The following is a 22,025-nucleotide window of genomic DNA, read 5'->3' on the forward strand; positions in this document are numbered from 1 at the left end:
GGGTGGCCACGATGGCAGCCAAGGAGCTGTGGCAGGAGCAGCCTGTGGTACCTGCAGCCCCCAGTCGATCTCCTGCAGGTCCAGCTGGTAGCTGGGGCACGAGGCCTCCCCGGTCAGCACCACCTCGTAGCTGGGGCCTCCCTGCACGTGGCACAGCGCCTGCACACGCGCCACCACGTTGGCGTGCCCAAAGAAGGTGAAGGTGACCTGCTCGCTCTCTCCCGGCTGCAGCTCACCCCACAGCGGCCGCACGTCAAAAACCTGCAGGGAGGGGAGGAGAGATGGAGATGGTGAGAGTGGAAACGGATGCAGAAGAGCAGCTGTGTCCTGAAATAAAGCAGAGTCACAGCTGGAGGGGCCTATTCCCCAAACACAGCCAGAATCACCCTGATCTCATCCTGTGTCCATGCCACTGACCAGTGGAGGGACCATGAGGAAAATCTTCTCCCATAATCACTTATCCATGAGTATAGACTACATTAGAGTCAACTGGAATTTCTCCTGGCAGCAAGAAATTCGCTCTACTGCAGAACTTGTCTTTGGAAACACTTCTCACTGTCTTCAGAAAAACAGGAGACTTGGAGGTGGGAGCCCTTGGAGCTGGGGGAAGGCTCATCTGACTTCTGAGGCCTTTCTCCCTCTCTCTGACTTACGTGCTGTTCTCTCAAGCTGCTACAGCCAAAGTTCCTACAAAAATGTCCTGAAAACCACCTGATGAGGTAAATGGGAGCAATGCCCTCCACAGGGGCTGCACAGGGAGCATCCTGGGGCAGCCCTACAAAACATCCCACATGGCCTCTCCAGTGAGCACTGGCTTCAGCAGAGCTTTGTGATGGACTGGGAGGGATGTGAGGCCCTTCTGTGAGCAGTGCTGAGGGCCACCAGTGGCACTGGGGCTACAGAACCACCTCCCACACTGGAAACATGGACGTGAGACAAATTCCCACTTACCTCCTGCATTCCCAGCTTGGGGTGCTCCATCTCTGAGAACCAGCTCAGTCCCCTCATCCTCAGCGGCCTCTGAGACGCCCCAGGAGTGGATGACAGCCCCTGGAAAAAGCACCACGGGCTGCAGTGAGCTGGCTGCTCTGAGCAAGGTCACGCTGCTGCTGCAGGCTCCAGCACCTCCCACACCAGGAGCAGCTGGAAAGGGGCCTGGGCACAAACCAAGGGTGACAATGTCCAGGCCATCAGTCGAGGGTGGGTCCAAGCCCAGCCACAGATCAGACCTGGGCTCCATCTGCACCTCCTACATCAAACCTGCCTGAGGGAACTGGGTGCCCCCAGCACTCAGGCAGGGAGGGTTGGAACTACATAATCTCTGAAAGCCCCTTCCAAGCCAAGCCATTCCAGGATTCCAGGATGGCCACCTGAATTTCCCTGGTGTACCTGTGCATACATGGCAACAATCAGGAAATAAAGATGATTTTGTGCTTCTATTTGAAAACATTCAGCCACACTGTTCATATAGGGCTTTGTTTCTCCTGATTCAGAAAAACTGTCCAGTGTAGAAACAACTGGTATTTGTGTGTGAGCAGGTACAACCCTTCTCCATAAACTTAATGCCAACACTGGGCTTTTGAGAAACTCTCTGGAAGCAGAGAGTTACATCTTTTTTTTTTTTTTTTTTTTTTAACTGCATAATAATAAGTGACTTTTTATTGCTCCATAATAAGTGACTTTGCAAAGTCTTGCTCTGGAGCTGTCACTGCAATACTAGTTTTTGGGAGAAGGCAGAGATGTGAGTGCTCTAGCTGGGTTGGGAAGGGGCTACGTGGAGATCAGGACTCTTCATGGACTGACATGGGAAGCTGGAGGCCTTCTCATCATGATGCAGATAAAGACCTCATTTTACATTGTAAAGAAAATATGCCAAAAAGTCCCAAATTCAGCATAGGTGTGTAGGATCTGAGTGAGCTTCTCTGAGCAAAACTTTCCTATTTCTGCCTCCCCAGACACCCCATGCCCAACTGCCACTTTCAGGGCACAGAACGGAAGGGCAGCAAAAAGGGAGGTTGGCACGAGTATGACTTTTTGGTGGCAAGTTGAGGAGGCAAAGCAAGTGGTAGGTGCACAAGAAAATCCACCTCTGATTCCAGGGAATGCTCTGCATCTTCTGGCTCCTGGTCAGAGTCCTCCTGAGCAGAATCCTCCTGATCAGAGTCCTCCTGAGCAGGATCTTCCTGGGCAGGACCCTCCTGGGCAGGACCCTCCTGGGCATGATCTTCCTGAGCAGAATCCTGCTCGTCAGAATCCTCCAGGGCAGAATCCTCCAGGAGAGAATCCTCCAGGGCAGAATCTTCCAGGGCAGAATCTTCCTGGGCAGAATCCTGCGTTGTTTCTGGGGTTTCAGTTGGCTCCTCCACACTTTCAGTCCTGGAGTATCTCCGTAGAAACACTCTCCTCTTGTTTAATGACCGTGGCTTGAATTTAGGTGGTGAAGGGATGAACCTGGAAAATAACATAACTGTGATGGTGGACCTGTAGTGGGGGAGAGAGGTGCCTGCAAGAGCAGCTCCTCACTGCACTGCAGCCCCTGGCTGGGTGCTGGTGTGCTGAGCTCAGTGACAGCCACTCAGAGCCAGGCTGGAGCAGCTCCATGCTCGCAGCAGCACGGGGATGATGATGCTCATACCTGATGGTGTTCACCTGGCTGTCTGTCAGGAATGACCAGTGGTAGTTGACAGGGAGTGGGCTGCAGTTGGTCATCTCCATCTTCAACTCTTGTTCAGTGTCATTTATGATGCAGCCAAAGTCCACGGCCTTGGTGGGGAGGTGGAGATTTGGGAAGCAGACTTCCCCCCGAAGAGGGATCTTCTCCACATGAGGATGCTCCATGAAGCTCACCCTGAGAACCTTCTTTACCACCCAGCTGATCAGACTGTTCTTATAAGCTGGGTTAAAGCAGATGCAGAGATGAAGTTCCTTCCCTACACCCACTCTCACAGGCTGCAAGGAGATGAGCAGTAATTAATCACCTGTGGGATGATGTCCCAAGGCCTGACAGCAGCAAACAGTAAATGCTCCAAGCGAGCCCAGCATGGGCTCCTCAGTTCATGGTTCATCTCTCTACAGCAGGGGTCTGACTGCAGGCACCACAGTCCAGCCCAGGATCCCTCAGGCTCCCGTTGCTGTGCTCAGCCCCAGTCCAAGGGGGTGGCTGCTGGAGAGCTGGCATGCTTTCCAGGAGACACCTTTACTGCATGGCTTGCCTCAATCTGCTTTCCTGCTCCCCTCTCCTCATGTTTTAGAGCCAGCATGGATGTTACCAATTCAGATAAGATTTTGATTCCTTCAGCAGCTCTGCTGATTCAGCTCAGGCCAATCCACTGCTGACACTACAGAATGAGCTTCTCAACTTGAGGAGCTCCCAGCAGAAGTGCAGCACCACATCCCTCCTCCTCAAACCCCACTGCACAAGCCCACAGAGGCTCACCTTGCAATTTGCAGGGAGGGGCTTCCGGTTGACATTGCAGACCAGGAAGGGCTGCTCCAAGTCCAGCACCACGCTGAATGGCAGGGAGCTGGTGTTTTTTAATGTCAGCGGCTGGTACTGCAGTGTCAGGACATCACTGGGTTTCTACAGAAACAGGAGACAAGGGAAAACAACCTCAAGTGCCATAGACCTCCTTCCCCTTCTAATGCACTTCACACTTTTCAGCCCCAGAAGTGCATATATTTCTATTTACTTCCAGCCAAGTTAAGAGTTACACCTTTAAATGCCAGGATGCAATCTGGTGACTTTACCTTTTCCACACGGAAAGCGATGGCTCTGGGGGACATTTGCACTGCAGGGCAGATGAAGTTGCAGATGACATCTGTTTGCAGGATCTGTTTCTTTGCTGTCTCTTTCCCCACCACAGCGTGGCACAGCAGCCGCTCCTTCACCTCCTGCACACAAGATTCCCTTGTGTCCCCGTGTGTGCTGGCAGGCCCAACACCCCACACTGCCTTGCCACCCACCCATGGGCCCCATTCCTGTCACTCGTTATTAGGGACTGTAATTAGTCTCTGCTCTCCTCAATAGCTCTCTTTTCTTTCTGTGCTGCCACCTATGTATTCTAAATATCTGTGCCCAGGGCTCCTGGAGCCAGGGAATGCATACCAGACTTAGCTGGCAGCTTCTCTGCAGAGTTTCATTTCCCCTGGAAAGAAAGGTCCAGGTAGGAGAACACTCCCAGACCCTGCTAAAATCTCCCCCTCTGCGCTGCTCTCCAGGGGTGCTGCAGAACCTGGCTGTCCCTGGGACACCAGGGGTGGCTGAGACACTGGGGCAAGCAGTGATAGAAAAGTTGACCAAAGTCAAACTGTCAATTCTGACGATGTCTGGGAACAGTTTCCTGCCTGGATGGACATTGCACTGATCATTAGAGCTGGCACACTGTGTTTTCCCCCTCCAGGACTCATAGCAAGAGCAGCCCTGTGCCCACGTTTGTCTTCAGAGGAAAAGCAATGCTGCTCCCAGACCCTCCTGCCATTCCCAGGGCATTTGTTTTACTGCCTGGGTAAAGGGTTTTTCCCTCAGAAAAAGCACTTGACAGTAGTTTAATTTGCTTCCTGCCTGGGCTTCTAGCCTAAGTGCAACTTCTTTTCTCTGCTCTCCCTTTCTGCCTCAGCACATGACACAGGTAAGCCCTGTTTGCCCAAAGGAGCAGTACTTCCTTCAGTCTGTATTTTGGGATCAGCAAGTTGGGTTTATGGTAGCTAGGGAAACACAAAAGAGCCTTAGCAACTGATGGTGGCCAGCAAGGAAAGCAACTGGCTTTGAAACAGTTTCTTGAAGTCACTTGCTCCTTGTGCCAGGCCAGTGTCAAGGGGCTGCAGAAGAAGCTGCAGTGGAGGGGATCTGATGGGGAGGGCTCAGCCCTGGGCAGGGCCTCACCTGGACAGTGCTGGAGCAGCCTTCCAGCACCATGTCCACAGTCTGGCCCGGCCTCAGGTCCACCTGCGCTGGGCACAGCTTGAACACGGGGCTGCCAGGCCTGGGCATGGGGGGAGCCCCTTTGCCCGGGGGGCCCGCGGGGGCCGGGGCCCGCGCGCTGCGGCGGAAGGTGCGGAACCCTTCCGTGCTCCAGTAGAGCCGCTGCGTGCGGCGGCCTCTGTTCGTCAGCTGGAAGTGGTAAAAGCAGCGACTGAAGCTGCAAGAGAAGAGAGATGGAAAATGTCACGGGAGCTGTTATTTCCCTGGCATCACTCAGCTTCAGCTTCACCCCGATGGCATTCCCTGACTGCGCACTCTGCAATAAAACCTCTGCCCAAAAGGCTGCCCAGGCTCAAAGCTTCAGCCCTGCCAGGTCTTCCAGCTTTTCCATTTCTGTGGCTTTCCAGGATATTTGACATATTTCTCAATGAATTCCTGTGGTTTCATGGAAACAGAGCTGGGACCTTGAGTACTGAAGATCTAGCCTGAAGGGCTATGGAAAAATTGTTCCTTGCTGAACACACAGGAGATGTGGAAGTTTCTAGAGTCTCCTACCTGAAGCAGGACTTCAAGTCGAGCTTCGGAACAAGAGGTTTGTCCGTGACAACTGTGGTGCCAATGCCCACAGCCTGGAGAGGGATGATGGTCACAGGGTTGTTCTCAATGAACACCTTCAGCTTCTCCTGGAATTTCACTGTGTCATTCAGGTTAGCTATGACAGCCACGGACACCTCAGAACTGGGGGGGACCACTCCTTTACTGGGCTCAATCCTCCAGCAGGAACGTTCCACAGCCTGTAGGAAAAGCCAAACACTAAGTTAGATGGAAGCCATGGACCCTGCTCTGCTGTGAGGTGCAGAAAACGGGAAGGCTAAAGAGATGAGTATAAAAACCATAAACGTTTAATTTCCCTAAATGTAAGCTATGGTGTCCAGCACAGCAACTCCCCAAGAGCTTATACAACCTGTATTTTACCTTCCTTTGACAGACTCGGGTCATTAGCCCTGTTTTGCTCAACCCAAGGGAAGCTCCTCCTCAGGAGAAGGTAATTCCCCCTGCTGGCTCTCTTTGGAGCGCTTGCCAAGGGAAGCTGTTTACTCCCTGCTGGCTTCCTGGCAGCGGAGCTGGGTGTGCACAAAGGCTCATGGCTGGAGGAAGGCAGGACTGCTCAAATCCCAGCCCAGCAGCCACACAGCTGGAGGACACTGCTGAGAGCCTGAAGGACAACTCTGCAAAGCCAGCTGAGCAAAATCCCAAATCTCCTTTCCCAAGGGGCCATCAGTGCTTCTCAACACCCCCTGAAGGACTGAAGCCCTCACTCCCCACCAATCATCAGCTGTAGAGAGGTGCCCCAGGGCCCTCTGCTTTGGAAAAGTCACCTCTAAATGCTTAGAGCAGAGCAGGAAAGCAGGAAGCAGAAAGAAAACTGGACAACATGTGCTCTGTGGGCATGGCCCACTCTTCCCAAGAACTCTTGTCATCTGCTTTCTCATGGACTTCATGGACTGAGCAAGGGAGCTGGAAGGTGCCCAAAGGAGGGGGAAAGGCCTTGCACCAGCACAGCTGTACAGACACAGCTCTGCAGGTCTGGCCCTGGCAGGAGCATGTGAAAGCCAACCTTTACACACCATGAGCACCCAGCCAAGGTGCACTGCTCCCTGCAGAGGCTGAAAGCAGAACTCCATTGTGGAGTCAGGAAAAACTGCCCTGCCAGTCCTCCACTTTGGGATAACATTTATCCCCCAAACAGCTGGAAAAGCAGCAAGAGGAAAATTCACGCCCCTCCTCCTTGGCCCAGGAGGCTGAGCCTGAACTCTCACACAGCACCTGATGATTTATCCACAAATACAAACAAGTCCACTTGATCAGGGTTGGCTTTAACCAGCTCCAGAAGTTGAACCCACCCAATATACAGAAGATCTCTTTTCAAAGCTGTTTTCAAGCTGTAGCTCCAGCCCTGTGGCTTGTCTCCCTCTGTAACCTCCAGGAATGAAACAACCTTCCTCTGCAGGTGATCTCCAGAGCCATTCTGCAATGCTGCAGAGACCACAGGCTCTGGGGGTGCACAACCCTCACAGGTGCATTTGTTTGCAACAGCACCACTGGTTTGACCCACATGAGTTGTGAAATTTGCCTCCCCATGAGCAGTTTGAGGGCAGATCTCACACCCTGCTTTCTGCCATTAACACAAGTCTGGCACAAACAAATGCAGATGGAATGGGGAGTCCATGGGGAAATCCATGCCCTCTTAGGAGCAAAGGGCCACAGCTTCTCTTGATCTCAGAGCTCCGAAAACAGGACTTGCACAGCTAAGTATCTTCCATAAAATAAAGAGAGAACTTGCAAACATGATCCAGACTCATTTCTGCTCCAATCTCTCTGCAAACTATTTCAGAGGCGTGCCTGAGATCCTGGCTCCTCTTGCTTGCCCTTGGATGGAATATCTTGCTTCCACTCACACAGAACAGTACAGAAACGTTGCATACAAAAACAAGTCAAGGGCTGCTGGTAACCAGCACCTGTCCCTGGAAAACAGCCCCACAGACACTTACCATCTCCACCTGGAAGGCTGCAGGAATCTTACACTGATTGGCGAGGTGGAGAGTTTTGGAACAATCCTCTAGGACTGGGATAGAGCCGAAGTTTATCTCCCTGGGATGGACATAGACAACGGGGCCCTGGCCAACGCACTCTAAACGGATTTCCTGTTCCAGGAAGAAGGTAGCAAAGGTCAAAAGATGCAACAAAGGCAGTTTTAAAAACACAGCCAGCTCCAAGAGCATTCCTAGACTGGGGACAATGATGGCCCTTGGAAGTTGTCAGTGGTGCAGACTGAAACAGAAGGCCTGGAGCAAGTGTGGGGTCTGCAGTGATCACACCTGAAAGCCACAAGCTCCCATTATCAGAGCACAAAGCACTGCTGTTTGCCATGCTTGCTTCTTCACACCTCTTCCACATGGCTCTTTCCTTTACCTCCTGCCTGCTTCATTCAAATGCTCCACCTTGGCCCAAAGCACCTTCCCAGCCTTTGCTGCTGCACAGCCATCCTTGAACACTAAGTTCTTTACAATTCAAAAAGCTGCTCTGGTGAAAGCAGCACGAGCCAGAAGCAAGGAGGCTCTTCAGAGTGGAGATGAGGCAAGTTAGCTGCCTTCAGTTTGTGCTGATGTGTAATCTTCATATATATGAGTAAGGGGCATCAATTAGTAGTTGCATCATTCAAGCAGTGTTTTTTCCTTAAAAAAAAGTCTCAACTGACTTAATAGTCTGAAACTCAAAAGGATTGTTCTTGCAGAGGTAGCACAGATGATGGGACAAGGAACATGGAATTCTTGGCTAAACTATGTCCACATGCTGCAGCACTGCTGCCTTTGTGGGGTGCTCATGGCACAAAGCAGACTATGGAGGGATGAAGAGCATCCATGTCTGGCAGACTGGGCCTGTATTTTGTAGCCACTTGCTGTTATGATATATGTCTCTCTTAGGAGCTCTTTTAGAATCTTCTTTACAGTCCTTGGAATCTTCTTCAGAATCTTCAGAGTCCTCTTTTAGGAGGCTTTGGTTCAGGAAATTGCTTGCCTTATCCATTTCCAAACTTGGTGGAAAGAACAAGCAAAGCCTGTGCTCCAGATGCAAGTTGTGTGGACATTCATTTTGTTTTGGGTGGGCTTTTCTTGAGGAGATATGATGGGTATTTCTCAGACCTGAGGGACCTGGCTTTCAGAGAAGCCTCAGTCCAGCTCTGCACAAAACATTCCTTTAGCAAACAGTGCTTGCTTTAGCAGGATTCAGGGATGTGATGCTGAACAGTTGTAATGAAGCAGCCCTTGTGTTCATCTGATAACATGGCAGAGTATGAGACCCAGGGACTGGTTTGGGTTTCAGCCTGGGCTTGTTATCCCATCTCCCAGATTTGTAACTCTATGCTGAGTCAGGCACTCAGATTGCCACCTGTGAGGCTTCCACTCTTCCTCTTTCCTAGGCACGAGCTGCTGCTTGTGCCACCAGTCCCTTCTGTCCTTGTCCACACCAGCCATAAATCACAAGCTCCTGGAAGAATCCCTGTGCAGTTTACACCCCACTGGGAGGAGTTGCTCAAGGCACACAAGTCCCCTTGCTCTCACCAGTGGGGATCCTGGTCTCCCAAACACGGCCAGCTTGGCAGTGATGCTGCACTGTCCCAGCAACTGGGCCTGGAGTGTAATTGGGATCTGCACCGAGCTGTGAGCCTCGATAATCCCAGAGGGTGCAAGGCTGGAGTACCACGCAGCAGCCTCCTCCTTGTGTTCCTGGCAGGGACAGAATCAAAGGCATCTTCAGAACGGAGGAAACTTTAAACTCCTTAACCTCTACCACAAGAGCAACTCCCACACGCTTGTAAAAATTCTCAGGAGAAAGCAAGAAAGCAAAAACCAAGATGCAAGGTGTAGGTGCTCAGCATCCCCAGGGGTCCAAAAGTTGCTGCATCAGAGACACCCACTTGGGTGCTGACAGCTTCCTTGCATCGGATTTTCACTGCCCTCGAAGCTCTGCCACGTGAAAACAAGTCAAGGACTAGACTCTAAACATCTTCCTCAAGATGTTAAACTGCTTCCTAAAGTTTGTGTTTAGGTTCCTGTTCTCAGAAAACCTTTAGCTTTGAATAGAAACCAGCAAGGTCTTATCCAAACCCTTTTATTCCCCTAATAACCCCCCCAGTAAAATCTGAGGGGAGGAGATGGATGCAAGGCCAAACCTGAGGGAGAAGACAGTAGCAGCCTGGGAAGTCACTGTCATTCACCAGGGTCACCTTCTCATCATAGAGCACCTTCAAGCAGCAGTGCCCCAGTTCCACGACAGGGTTGAGCACTCGCAGAGTAGGAACGATGCACCTGGGCAAAGAAATGACCCCAGGGGAATGAGAGACACTGGGAGCATGGAGAACTTTTGTCCTCCAAGAGCATGCAATGGAGGATATCTGCAAATCTAACAGAGTAGAGTAGTAGAGCAGTCCTACAGTAGTCCAGAGCTGTCTTAGCAGTGTTGCCCCTTCTCTGCCCAAGGACACTTGCAAGGACTCCCGTAACAGTGCCAGTGGTCCCTGAGCTCTGGGGGAGCCTTTCCAGTGAGGACCAGTGCCCACCAAGGCTCAAGGAACACAAGACTCCAGTGTATCAGTGAAAATGACTCCCTTTTCTCCTCCAGCACTGTTGTCCTGCCTGAAAAGTGAATCCTCTCTTCCAGCAGTGAAGGGCACAAGGCCCACAGTGCAGGTGATCAACTTCTTCCAGTTCCTAGAACTCCCTCAATTCTTTCCCCCATGGGTCTCTACACTGACTGTCCCCATTTGTGCTTGCTTTACAAAATGGCAGCCCAGGCACTGACTGGATGGCTCTGCCTGGGAGAGGGAACAGCACCAGGGAACTGCATCCCTCTTGGCACTAAACTGACACCCACAGCAGCACAGCAGGATGGAATTCTGCTGCAGCAAGAATGACTTTTGGTCTCAGCTCTGAGAACATGACTCAACAGAGCCAGAGGGAAGCAGCGAAAGCTGAGGTGACCTTCTGACCGGTCCGGCCTTTTGTCTCTGCCCGGTCACGCATAGCATCCTATGCCTTGGGACAGCCCGCGCTCCAAAGGATGAGTGCACTCTTCATATTTTTCGGTCTTCAGTGTTGTTCATTATTTCTTATCTACAAAATTTTCTTCCAGCCCGACAGAGGTCTGACCAGCAAGGCAGCCAAGGGCACACTGACCTCCCACTGGGCGGTCGTCTATTTTTATACTAAAAACTACGTACAATATATTTACCTTTACTTTCCAATACCTTTTACCCATACTAACAAGTGCACATTCAACATGAACCAATCCCAAAGTGCCAACATCACCACAGAAGATGGACGACAAGAAGAAGAAAGAAGAAGGGCAAGACACGCCCCGATTCCTCCATCTTGTCTCCTACAAGCCCCCTGCACCAAAATCCTAAAACCTGTATTTCCACCCTGTGAATAATTAATTCTTACACCACTTATCCCCAAGTGATTCTCTTGTCCTCACAGAGGTGGCACATCCCCTGCAGGGTCAAAATCCAACCACCAAGCACTTCTGGCAACATTCCAGGATTTCCGAGCCCCCCAAGCGTTATCTCGGCAACTCTGGACATCAGGAGTGATATGCTGAGTTCCCACAACCTTCCACATCAAGGACTACAGTCCTCTTTGTAAGACCTTTTGCTCTCCCCACTCCTGCCTGGAGCCTCTTCCCCACTGCACACGCACTGCTGAAGGGAGCCAGACCCCAGCTCTCAGCAGGCTGCTCACTGTGTTCCAAACCACTGCTGCAGGGTGGTCACAAGCAGCATAAGTTCACCACTTGCAGGAAGAAGGGCAGGCAAGCCTTTGGAAATTTGTTCCAGCTCAAGCACCAAAGCCCAGGCCAACAATTCATGTTATTCCTGCTCCCTTTAGAAAAAGGGCTAGGGCCATGGCTGGCTGTGAGCAGGGGGGTATCTCACTAAGGGCTGCTTTCCTGGCACTGTTCTCATGTCTAGATGGGCAGATGCAGCTCATGAAGCAGCACTTCTCCTTTGGAGCTGCAGCCAGGCAGTGTGCTGGTGCTGGATGCACGAGCAAAGACAAGCAGGTGCAGGAAAGGTGTTGGTACCTGGCTGTGAGGGGCAGTGCAAACACCTTCCTGCCAACATCTTCCACGTCCAGCACCAGCTCCAGATTGTAGTCCCCAACAGTGTTGGGACACAGGGTGACCTGGCAGAAAAGAAATGAAGTGCAGCAAGTATTTGCTAACTCGCAAAATTCTCATTACCCATGTGTGCTGTCCTCCAACTCCTGTTCCATGGTAGACAAAGGGAGGATTTGCTTTAATTTTTCTGCTGGTCCCTAAGTAGAGCAACAGTCTTTGAGAGTAAAAAAAGCCCTCTGGCAATATGAGATTTGCTAAAGGGACTAATTTTTCACCTGACTACAATGACATAAATGCAGAAGAAGTCTGTTGTCTCCAATGGAACAAGTCCAGCCTTACAGCGGGAAGCTGAGGGCAGAGTGTGGCCCAGCACATGCTGGGCAGTTTGTGGCTGCAGAGTATTTTCTGTCCCCACTGAAGATTCCTGCAGTGAATACAACTCATCTGCTGCCCAGGAGATGAGAAACAAGACCAGGAAGAGAAGAAAACTGCTTTCCACGATGATATCTCTCTCTTTAACAGCAACTTGCTGTTTTCATCCTTCCTCTGCCCACTTGCAATCAAATAAATTGTTCTCAAAAACACAAGAATGGCTTCAGGACTTGACCATACGGTATTGATCTCAGTGTATGATTTTGGAAACAAAACAGTGCTCCCTGAGGAACATCCCAGGTAAGCCAGCTAGCAGAGGCCTCCCAGCAGTGCAGATCTCTCACTCCCAGGATGCTCCAAGCTGGCACCAGAGCTAAAGCCCTCCCACACTGCAGTGAAGCCTCAGCCCCAGCAGCTGGACTCTTCCCATACCTTGATATCCTGGGATCCCAGGGCACGGACGGTCCCGCTGTGGGGGTTTATGGTAAATTCCTGTAATCTCCTCAGAACTCGAACTTCCTTCCTCCACAACTGGCTGCTGGGTTTGCCTATCTGAGTAGTGCTGCTAACACTGGGCACTCCCAAGCCATCCCCAGGAATGTAGAGGGAGAAGCCCATGGGCGTCAGGGAGGTGTTAAACAGGCAACACTTCAAGGTGTGAGGAAAACCTAAGAAAATGACACAAATCCCCATTTAGGCATCAATACCTCGTGATTGCTGGTGTGAATATCCTGCTGGTAGTATAAAACTGTGCTTGGATTTTACTTCTTTGTTATCTGAACTACAGCTCATTGCAGTGGATCTACGGCTTGGCTGGCCAGCTATGTGTGGAGCAGACATCTCCCAGCCTGCTTACCAAGAGTCATTTAAACCCAGATGGGGAGGAAAAACCAACTGCAGGCACAGCCCAGGGCTTCTCCATGCCCATCAACAGTGACTGCAGGAGGGAGGCAGGAGAGGCACAAAAAGGACGTCACGCTCTCAAATGCCACTGAGGTAACACATGCAGACAACATTCAGCAGCACAGTTTAAAGAAACAAAGATTAAAGAGCTGCCCCCAGCTGAAGAAACCTTAGGAATGAAATCAGATTAAGCAGGATGGATCTGCTATTACAGAACCATATTCCTGCCTGGTGCCTTTCTTTATTGTGCCACTTACTAAAAGGGAAACAAGAAGTGGCCAAACAGTGATGCTGACTTTTTATTCCTTTGGTCCTGTTTGATCTCATGATCAAACAAAAGGGTACCTGAGGCACCAGCAGCCCTGAATGAACACCCTGAAGAGGCTGTGGTGGAGGAACACGAGTGACGAATGCTCTTATGTTCAAGGGCTCCATTTCAGCACCACAGCAAGCTCTGACACTGCGGTGCCAGCCCAGGGCACACTCACCAAAGGCGATGTCACCGAAGTGCAGGGCGGGCACATCAAAATGGAAAGTGGGTCCCATCACAGAGCCCCTGCAGGGACAAAGGCAGGGAGGCAGTGCCTCTGTTAAAGGGAATCACAAAGGGTTTGGGTGTCCTTAGGCAGAGGGTGGATAAATGCTGCTGTCAGAACCACTCTGGGTTTCAAAACAGCCCAGCACCCTGTGCTCAGCACAGCACCCACGGGGGCAGGAGGCAGCCAAAGCAAAGTGCTCAGCAGCTGACAGATGCCCCAGTCCTTGGCACAGTTCCTGCTGCACAGTTCCTGACTCCCCCATCAGCCCTTTGCTGGCTGTGCAAAGGAGGCACCAGAGCCCTCTGTGCACAGGAGCTGGGAGCACAGCTTGTCCCCACAGCATGGCTGGGAGAGGGGAGCTGAGGCTGCTGCTGCCCATCTGGCAGGGATTATTCACAGGAGTTTTTGCAAACACTGCTGCTGCTGCAGAATGACCCAGGCTGGCCCATCTCCAAGCCCTGGGGACCTTGCTGGGTGTTCAGGTGGGACATCCCAGAGCAGCTGCTGCCCAAAGCTGATCCATCCCACTGCCTGCAGCAGCCTAAGCAGGAGACATCCCTGCAGGGAGGAGTCATTGCAGCCCCTGGGTACCCACACAGGGCAGCAGGCACCCCACACTAAAGGGATGCCAGAGCCACCTCAGGCAACACACTTTTTCTCTGCTCCACCACAAAATGAGGCAGATGGAAGATGATTACCCAGAGACAGCTACAGATGTGCCCAACAAGCTCCCAAAGCCCTCCTCACCTGACAGTGAAGATCACAGGCTTAGGGGATTCAGCCACATGGAAATAGAATTGTTCCTCAAACTCCCCCCGGATGGTGGGACAGAAGGAGACCCGGATGGCCTGGAGCTTCTCTGGTGCCACGATGCCCTCCTGGGGCAGGAAGGTGAAGCAGGAGCCCATGGCTGTGGTTGGAGGGATGAGTTTGAAGGGAGCCTCAATAGGCCCCTTGTTGATCAGGTATGCCTGCAGCAGCAGAAAAGCAAAGTGGAAATACATGAGGAATGTTCCTTTCCTACAGAAGTCTGAGTCACTTTCAAATTAAACTATTAACACCAGTAACAGACAGAAGATGCCTTGTGCTGCTGCATGGCAGAAGCCAAAAATACAACATTGAAATACAGCTTTGTATAGCTTTGGGTGTTTCATTCAAAGCAGTGATAACTTCATCTAACCAGAGGCACTCTGGGGTTTTCCCACTGGCAGAGACAGTCCAGTTTGACCTGCAGCACAGAGGGGCTGCTCAGCATCACCCAGTTCATTCACACCTGGCCCTTAGAGCAGCACTGGGCATCACAGCATTACCAGTGACATCACCACAGAGATTTCAAACGTGTCCAACCCCACCGTGGGCAGGGCACGTTCAGCTTCCATTGCAGCCCAACCTGTTTACAGCAGGAGTGGGAGAAACCAGAAGCAAAGATGTAGGAAGTTCCTTTGCCTCCTTCCCAGAAACACTTTGCTCTTTCTCGAGCCAGAGGTACATCATGGCTGAGGTGTGGTGAGGGGCTGGTGAGCAAGGGAAAGCACTGCCAAGGGCTTTGACCAGCGCTGAGCCAGGAGGGTGGATGGTTTTCCTCTGACTCCCACGAATATGCAGGAGGGACATGGCTGAAAACTGTTTGCAATGGACTTGAACTCAAATGCAGCCAGTTTGTTCCAGCTGCTTTTGGACAGCCTGAGCACAAAGGTGATTTGTGTCTGGGACTGGAACAAAAGCCTCTGAACATGCAGCTTTTTGACCCAGTGTTGGTTTCATGTGTCAAGTGGTTTTGCAGGAAGCCTCCCAGCTGATCTCCAAAGAAGGCTGCCCAAAAGCAGGGCCTGGGGTCTCACGAACAAGAGACACACCTTTCTGACCCCATCCAAAAGATCCAGATTCCAAGAAATCCCCCAAAATTGACCAGCATCACAACTACCCAAGTTGCCAGGAATTCCACAGGTCCACAAGGCTCACTGCTACCCTAGGAGCCAGCAGGACCCACCCCAATCTCTCTGCTTACCTCATATCTGTGGGTTACTCTGACAAAAACCTCCCCGATGTTCAGTTCCTCAAAGTGGAAATGGACCCGGGGCCCGAGGCCTTCCCCCATGAGGAGCAGGGGCAGCCTGTTCTCACGGCCTGGGGAGAGATTTCTATTTCAGTACAGGAATTCCTTCTGCTCTCCTGCATTTTCCAGGCTGCCTTAGTGCTAGTCCCTGACTCTGTGCTGCATGGGACCAGCTCCTGATGTCCCAGGAGCAGATAGGGACCCTTCCCTTCCCTCAGGAGATGCAGTACATCCATAGAGACCATCCTTTCTTCTACCCCTGTGCTGAGTGTGGAACTTTAGGAAATGCCAGAAATTTTGTTCTTCCTCCTCCTGGGTGCACCTCAGAGTGTTTTCCCCAAGGGAGGAGGAGCAGTCTAAATACAGGCAGCATTCAGAACAGCTGAGAGGGAAAAAATCAAAATAGAGGAGATGCCCTGGAAGCTGCAGGGACAGTGGGCATGTGCCAGCAGGGCCCTGCTGAGCACAGACCCTCCCCAGCCATGGCACAGGAGCCCAGTGACCTGGGGGAGTGTTTGCAGCTGCCTTCACTGCAGAGAGGGGCAGGGGAAGGAGCCGTACCTGAGATGTCACAGTAAACTGTTCGCTCATAGACCTGGGCTGCCTGGGGCGTGAAGAACACGCTGATTTCAGCCGAGCACTTCGGCATGATCTCACCCTCCTAAAGCAGAAGGACACAGCAAAACCTTTATCTTCAGACACCGCAATTCTTGTTTTCAACCACAGTCCTGTAAGCTGTTATTTAGAGCATCAGTGACAAGCAAGGAGTGAGTAACACTCATCAATAACACTGAGAACAGAGTTTGGAAGCTTTAGTCAGGCTCCTGCTGCCTGCCAGGAGCCCACAGGGCAGAAATGCTTTTTGCAACCAGCTCTCTGACCTCACCAGAATCCCGATGACTTCTCTCCTGGCACACAAAGCCAGCTGAGGCAGGGATCAGTCAAGTGACCTTAGTCAGGGATGAGGAGGAAGAGGAAGGAGAGAAGCAGGAAGAGAGGTTCTCAGCCATCATTTACCTTTGGCACAAGGGAGAAAATGTCATCGTCTAACAGCATGGGATCTCCTCTGATCTTTGCTACCTCACTCTGGAAGGTGTGGTTGAGAAGAGCAAGGCGCTCTCGGCAAGTGATGTCCACTTCACGCTCCTTCAGAAAACTATACAACTTGTGCCTTTGCTGCTGGTATATCCTGTGATACTGCCTGCAGGCACAGGAAAGACAAACCCAGCAGGTTGTTTAATAAGCCACGTCTTTGCAGAGAGAAGTGGAAGTGCAGGAGCAGCTCCACAGCAAAGGGCTGACCCTGAGCCATGGGGTCCCAAATGGATCAGAGGGTCACTTGTTCACTCCACACTAGCAAGCTCAGGAGAGCTTTCCAAAGGCAGCAGCCCTCAACAGAACCTTCCTGCTCAAAGCCTCTGCCACAGCTGAGGGAGAATCCATCAGCCACCTCAGGCAGCTTTTCCTGGCACACAACTGCTTGGGGGAGGCAGGAGAGATGGGCTGGTTTACTTACCCAAAGCCATTCAAAAGCACCAGTACCTCTTGAAGCCATTTGTTAGTTTTACCCTTGGGCACGGAATGTCTCTGAAATGGATCTTTCAAACCCACCTCTGCCTCAGCTGTTCCTCCTGTTCCTCAGTATCCACAGCCTTCCACTGGAAGCGGGCTGTGATGTCGCTGCAGTTGTGGATGAGCACAGTTGCGCTGTTTGACATGGTGATGTACGTCTTCTCCAGGGTCACAGTATTCCTGTCCAGCCTGATGTGGGCATCCACAGCTCTGGCATGAAGGCTTGTGTGGGTGTCTTCACCTGGAACAAAGCACAGGGGAGTCTTTGCTCACCTCACTGGCTGATGGAAGCACAAGGAACAGAGCACACCACAGGCAGCAGAAGAAAGTGTCACAGCTTTTAGCTGAACGAGCAGTTCCATGGATCAGTCCATGGATCACAAGCTGAGAGCTGCATGTGCACAGCATGACGCCATCCTGACAACCTGCCAGCATTTCACCCTCTAGAACAGACCCCTACCAAGCTCCCTCATTTCCAGAGCTTTCAAAGCTTCATTATTCCCAGCCAGCTCCTGGGATTCATCTGGGCTCAGACTTCAAGCTCACCATTCCTGTTGCAGGTGAGCATTTCCCAGGCGAGATGCAAACAACAAATACCAGACATGCTCTCTAGAAATGGCATTTACAAGGAGCTCTACGAGGATCAAGATGACAAACTGCATGACTACAAACTAGATGACTAGAACATGAACCCCATGAAAAGTATCATCATCTCCCTCTTGAAACCCACGGCCACACCAGCCTTTCTGCTTAGAACAGGCTCTGCTCTGAGGGATGCACAGAGTGCCCTGAGCACTGCCCAGCACTCACCTGTGTCGTAGTGCACAACAAGGGACCTGCAATGGTCACCAGTCTTCAGTGGCCGAAATTCCACTGCCACCTCCACGGCGTCACCAACATCCAGAGTTCCCATGGCCGGAGTGACAGAGAAAGGGCTGCAACACAGAGACAGTAGGACTCTTGGTGGAGATTTGGGGATGTTAACCCTCTTGCAGTCCAGTTCTGCTCACTTGTGCAAGCAAAGAGCAAACCAACCACAGTCAGCAGAAGACAGAACAGACAGGGTCAGAAACAGCCACTGACTCTAGTGTGAGGAGATCCAGCCCTCACAAGATCCTGTGGGATGAAATGACCTCATCTCCCCCATACTCTGTATCCAGCTCTCTGCAATGAGGCTCAAGGGTCATTTGCATCTTGCTTACTCTCATCAGATATCAGCTCCCCTTACTGACAGAGCTGGGCAAAAGTTATGGCCATGGATACCAAGGACAAAGTACTCCTAACATAATTCACAAACAGAGCTGACCAGTGAGCAAAGCTGGCAATTTTGTGACCAAGTCTCTCAAAGCACCATTCACCTGCACTTTTGGTAGATGCTGTGTGCAAGGAGGCTGCAATCTGTTTCAAGTCCCATGGTACAGTTATCTGCTACAGCCAAACATTCTTTTGTCCACTGGTGTCTTAACTGCCATTATTAAATGATTTGATTTTGGGAGAATTGATCTCATTAAAAGTTGCCTCCCACATCAAGGGAGACAAAAAAAATAGGGCTAATTGAATTGCCTCATGTGTCCACTAACACTTATTGCAGGAAGAAACTCAAATATCATCTAATCTTAACATCTATTACTTTTAAGTGATGGTCAGTTAATTCTGACGTCAAGCAGCATTAACTGTTCTAATAAATTCAGTCTGTTAGGTTACAGCAGCTCCATCTCTGTGCTGAAAAATTCTGTCCAGAGTCAGCAGCTCACAAGCTCCATCTTTGCCTCTGTCACTACATCTAGGCTCTATTTCATCTACTTCAAGATTTAATTCCTGAAGTTCAGAAACTCTTTAAATCCCTATCAAGCAGGATCCAACATGCTCTGTAGCACTCAACAGAACTGCTGGCAAGCACATTGTAAAAGGATACCAGACTTTATTGGGGATTTATTTTGGTGGTGACAAAACAAGATCTGGAAATCCCAGAGAAAAACCGTGCATGGATTTACAAGTTCCTGCCTACATGTTTGCACAGTCCAAAGCAGCAACCTGTTTGAGCAGCATCTGAGGAGCCTGGATTGGAGCTGCCAATAGCTCTGGCAGGCTTTGGTGGAAGCTCCTCTTGGACCCTCACGTTTCACAGCAGAAAAGTCAATTTGCCTTTTGACCTCTGTTTTGCCAGAGAAAAAAACATCAAGGCCACTCAGCTGCCTGAGGTTAGACAGCAGGTCTGTGCTGCATTCCTGACCTCAGCTCCTACACCAAGACCTCTGGGATCTCATAACCCTCAACACACCACCAGCCAACTGAACTGGTTTCCTTGCAGGTACGGTGTCAAAAATGCATTACCCTCTCCAGTTCAGCCAACAGGAGAAACAGTGATTGTCTTCTCATATTGGGCATCTGATGCGGGGACCACTGGAAAGCCACGTGCCTGTGGCCTCCTAGAGAATGGGTCTATTTGGCTGGCAGTGGTGAGTAAGCATTTCAGAAGCTGCTTGTGCTCAGGAGGGTGCAAGCCAGCTACCAACATGTTCCAGCACCCTCCAGGAAATCTGAGACAGAGAAAGCTCAAAGACTGCATCCTGCTTAAACCATGAGAAACAACGGCAAACCCCACACGTCCTGCTCACTTCCAGCCAGGGCTGCAGGGCAGCAGCTCTGATGCTCTGGTTCCTTTTGCTGCTCTTTCCCAACTCTGCCATCACCCAAAGGTGATATCCTTTGTACAAGGACAGATGAGCTGCCTCACCTCTGGGTGCTCAGCTCGTAACGAGCAGGCCGGTTTCCAACATTGTGAACCAGCAGGGTCTTCTGGGTCGTGTACTTGACCGGACAGGTGGAGAAGTCCAGCTGGTCAGGGAAGTCCAGGATGGCTCGGCCACCGATGGCCCAAATTGGCACAATGAACTCTTCACTTTCAGTGGTGCAGAGGAGCTGGTGGAAATAATCCTGTGGCAAAAGAAACTGTCTCAGCACAGAGCCTTTATCTCCATCTTTAGCAGGGGCAAAGAGCATCTCCCAGTTCTAGATCCTCTGAAACCAAACAGGTCCTCAAAAGCCAGGCCAGATGCCCTGAGTCCAGCCTTGCAGGTCCACTTTCCACTGCAAACAGCAACCTCTTGGGCCCTCCAGACTCACCTTTCTCTGCCCAGGGGTGAAGAGGATGCGGACAGTGGTGTAGAGGCCCGGTGGCACCTTGCGGCACACGTCATTGGGGCCCACCAGCTGGAAATAAGGTGAGCTCTTCAAGGTGACCTTCAACAGGTGAGGAACCTGCAGGACAGACATGGAATGATGGTTTTGCCACTTGTGATGGCACAGGTGGACATGCCCTGGTGCCATCCTTAACCACCCTTCTCTGCTCTCCTCTTCCAGCACAGCGTTGAACCTCCAGTCCCAGCACTCACCTTGTCCCTGTTCCTCAGAACCAGCGGCACTTCACAGACCTCACCGGGGCTGTAGTTCTGAAACACCACCTCTGGTGGGCAAGGCTGAAACGAGCGCTGCTCTGGGGCAGCTGCTGAGAACTGCAGGGAGAGGCCAGAGAGAGCAGAGACAGGTTCAGCTGCTGGGAGGAAGATTCTGCTCTGATCCCCAGTGAAGTGCAGACTCTGGGTGAGCACATCAGCCCAGCCCACGCTGGGCAAACAGTGGCTCCTCCACCTCTGCCCTGGGCTGACCAAAAGCTCCTGGACCAGGCTGAGCAGGCTCAAGCCAAGCTGCTCTTTTGGCATCCTCCTCAATTATCGCATCAAACAGCAAGGGCAGGGAAAGGCTACCTTGTGATGGGAGGTCCCAGGCTTGTCTTGAGGCTGGACAATGGGAGGCAGACTCAGCTTCTTAGCTGTGGCCAGCCTCTGCTTGGTGTTGAGAGACATCTCCTTCTGGAAGGCAGAGGGAGTCAGCTGGAAGGCAAAAAACCAGCAAGAGTCTCAGAAATGCCCTTGCTCATGGAGGCTTTTCTTGTTCACTTACTACTGATGAATGATTTGTGATCACAGCCACTAGAACAGTTCTGGAAGCCCTGGAAGTTTGCTGCTGAAATACTCAGCACCAATAAATGAATAACACAGAGTGGAACACACATACTCCAGCCACATGGCTGTGTCCCATGAGTCTCTCTGTGATTTGATGGGACATGGTTGGGGATTTCTGCTCTTTGGGCATTTGTTTCCTCTTACTTTTCCCTGGATTGAGGCAGTGACCTTTCAGAGAGTGGGGAGGAGCTCTCAGAACTGCCCAAACTCCATCCCTGCACAACACTCTAAACTCACAGCCAGCAGATAGCACTGCTGGCTGAGTCCAAGGGAAGCAAGCAAGAAAAGCTGTACCAAGAGTGAGGTGCACAGGAATGTGTCCAAGTTTTAGCTCTCTCTGTCAATTAGCATTGGTTTTCTCTGTGTGGGCTGACAGAGCCCTGGACAGAAGAAAACAGAGGGATCTCCTTGGCAGAGGCTCAGCAGTGGGGCATCTTCAGCCAAGTGAGCTGCAGACAGCAAGGGACCTTTGTGGCCCTGGCTCCATCCAGTGCTGCCTGCAGGGCTGCATCTGTGCCCACCCAGGAGCTGGGAGGGAACAGCTGCCTTGGGAGCTCTTCCAGCTGGGACCAGCCGTGGCTCTCAAGGCTTTGGGCAGAGTTTGAGCTTTCCCCCTCACGTGCCCGGGTGCCCAAGGGCAGGATGGTCAGAGCAGCACAGGTGAGTGCCCAGCCTGACAGAAGGAATGGCTGTGGCAAAGGGGAAGGAAAGAAGCCCATGCTGAGGGCTTCAGCTGTACATTGGTTTCCCTTGGCTCTGCTGGCACAGCCAGGCAGGGCGCTGGGCTGTCCCTGACACATCCCACAGTGTTCCCTACTGCACCAGGACAGCCCCAGCAACAGGAGCACGGCACAAAGGGCTGGGGAGGGGCTCTGCAGCTTCAGAGCACTGCTGGACAGCAGGGGCAGGGAGAGCAGGGAGAGCAGGGCAGTTCCCAGCCTTAACACAGCCCCAGG

At 51.6% G+C, this 22,025-nt stretch overlaps 1 protein-coding gene across 1 annotated transcript; it reads right to left on the minus strand.

Annotated features, from left to right (window-relative positions):
- Positions 1–1,979: 1,979 nt before the first annotated feature.
- On the minus strand, positions 1,980–21,172 carry LOC134424495 (hydrocephalus-inducing protein homolog). Its single transcript, XM_063168312.1, has 23 exons — positions 21,122–21,172; positions 20,812–20,937; positions 20,440–20,559; positions 20,171–20,305; positions 19,782–19,981; positions 17,855–17,979; positions 17,084–17,285; positions 16,490–16,673; positions 16,034–16,133; positions 15,425–15,543; positions 14,164–14,387; positions 13,366–13,433; positions 12,407–12,642; positions 11,567–11,667; positions 9,592–9,792; positions 9,046–9,217; positions 7,474–7,626; positions 5,477–5,715; positions 4,883–5,138; positions 3,748–3,891; positions 3,437–3,580; positions 2,636–2,949; positions 1,980–2,451 (listed from the first exon to the last, which is right to left on the minus strand). The coding sequence occupies exons 1-23, from the start codon at positions 21,170–21,172 to the stop codon at positions 1,980–1,982; spliced, it is 4,086 nt and encodes a 1,361-aa protein (XP_063024382.1).
- Positions 21,173–22,025: the final 853 nt, after the last annotated feature.

This window comes from Melospiza melodia, chromosome 13, assembly GCF_035770615.1.
Source record: "Melospiza melodia melodia isolate bMelMel2 chromosome 13, bMelMel2.pri, whole genome shotgun sequence".
Taxonomy (NCBI): Eukaryota; Metazoa; Chordata; class Aves; order Passeriformes; family Passerellidae; genus Melospiza; species Melospiza melodia.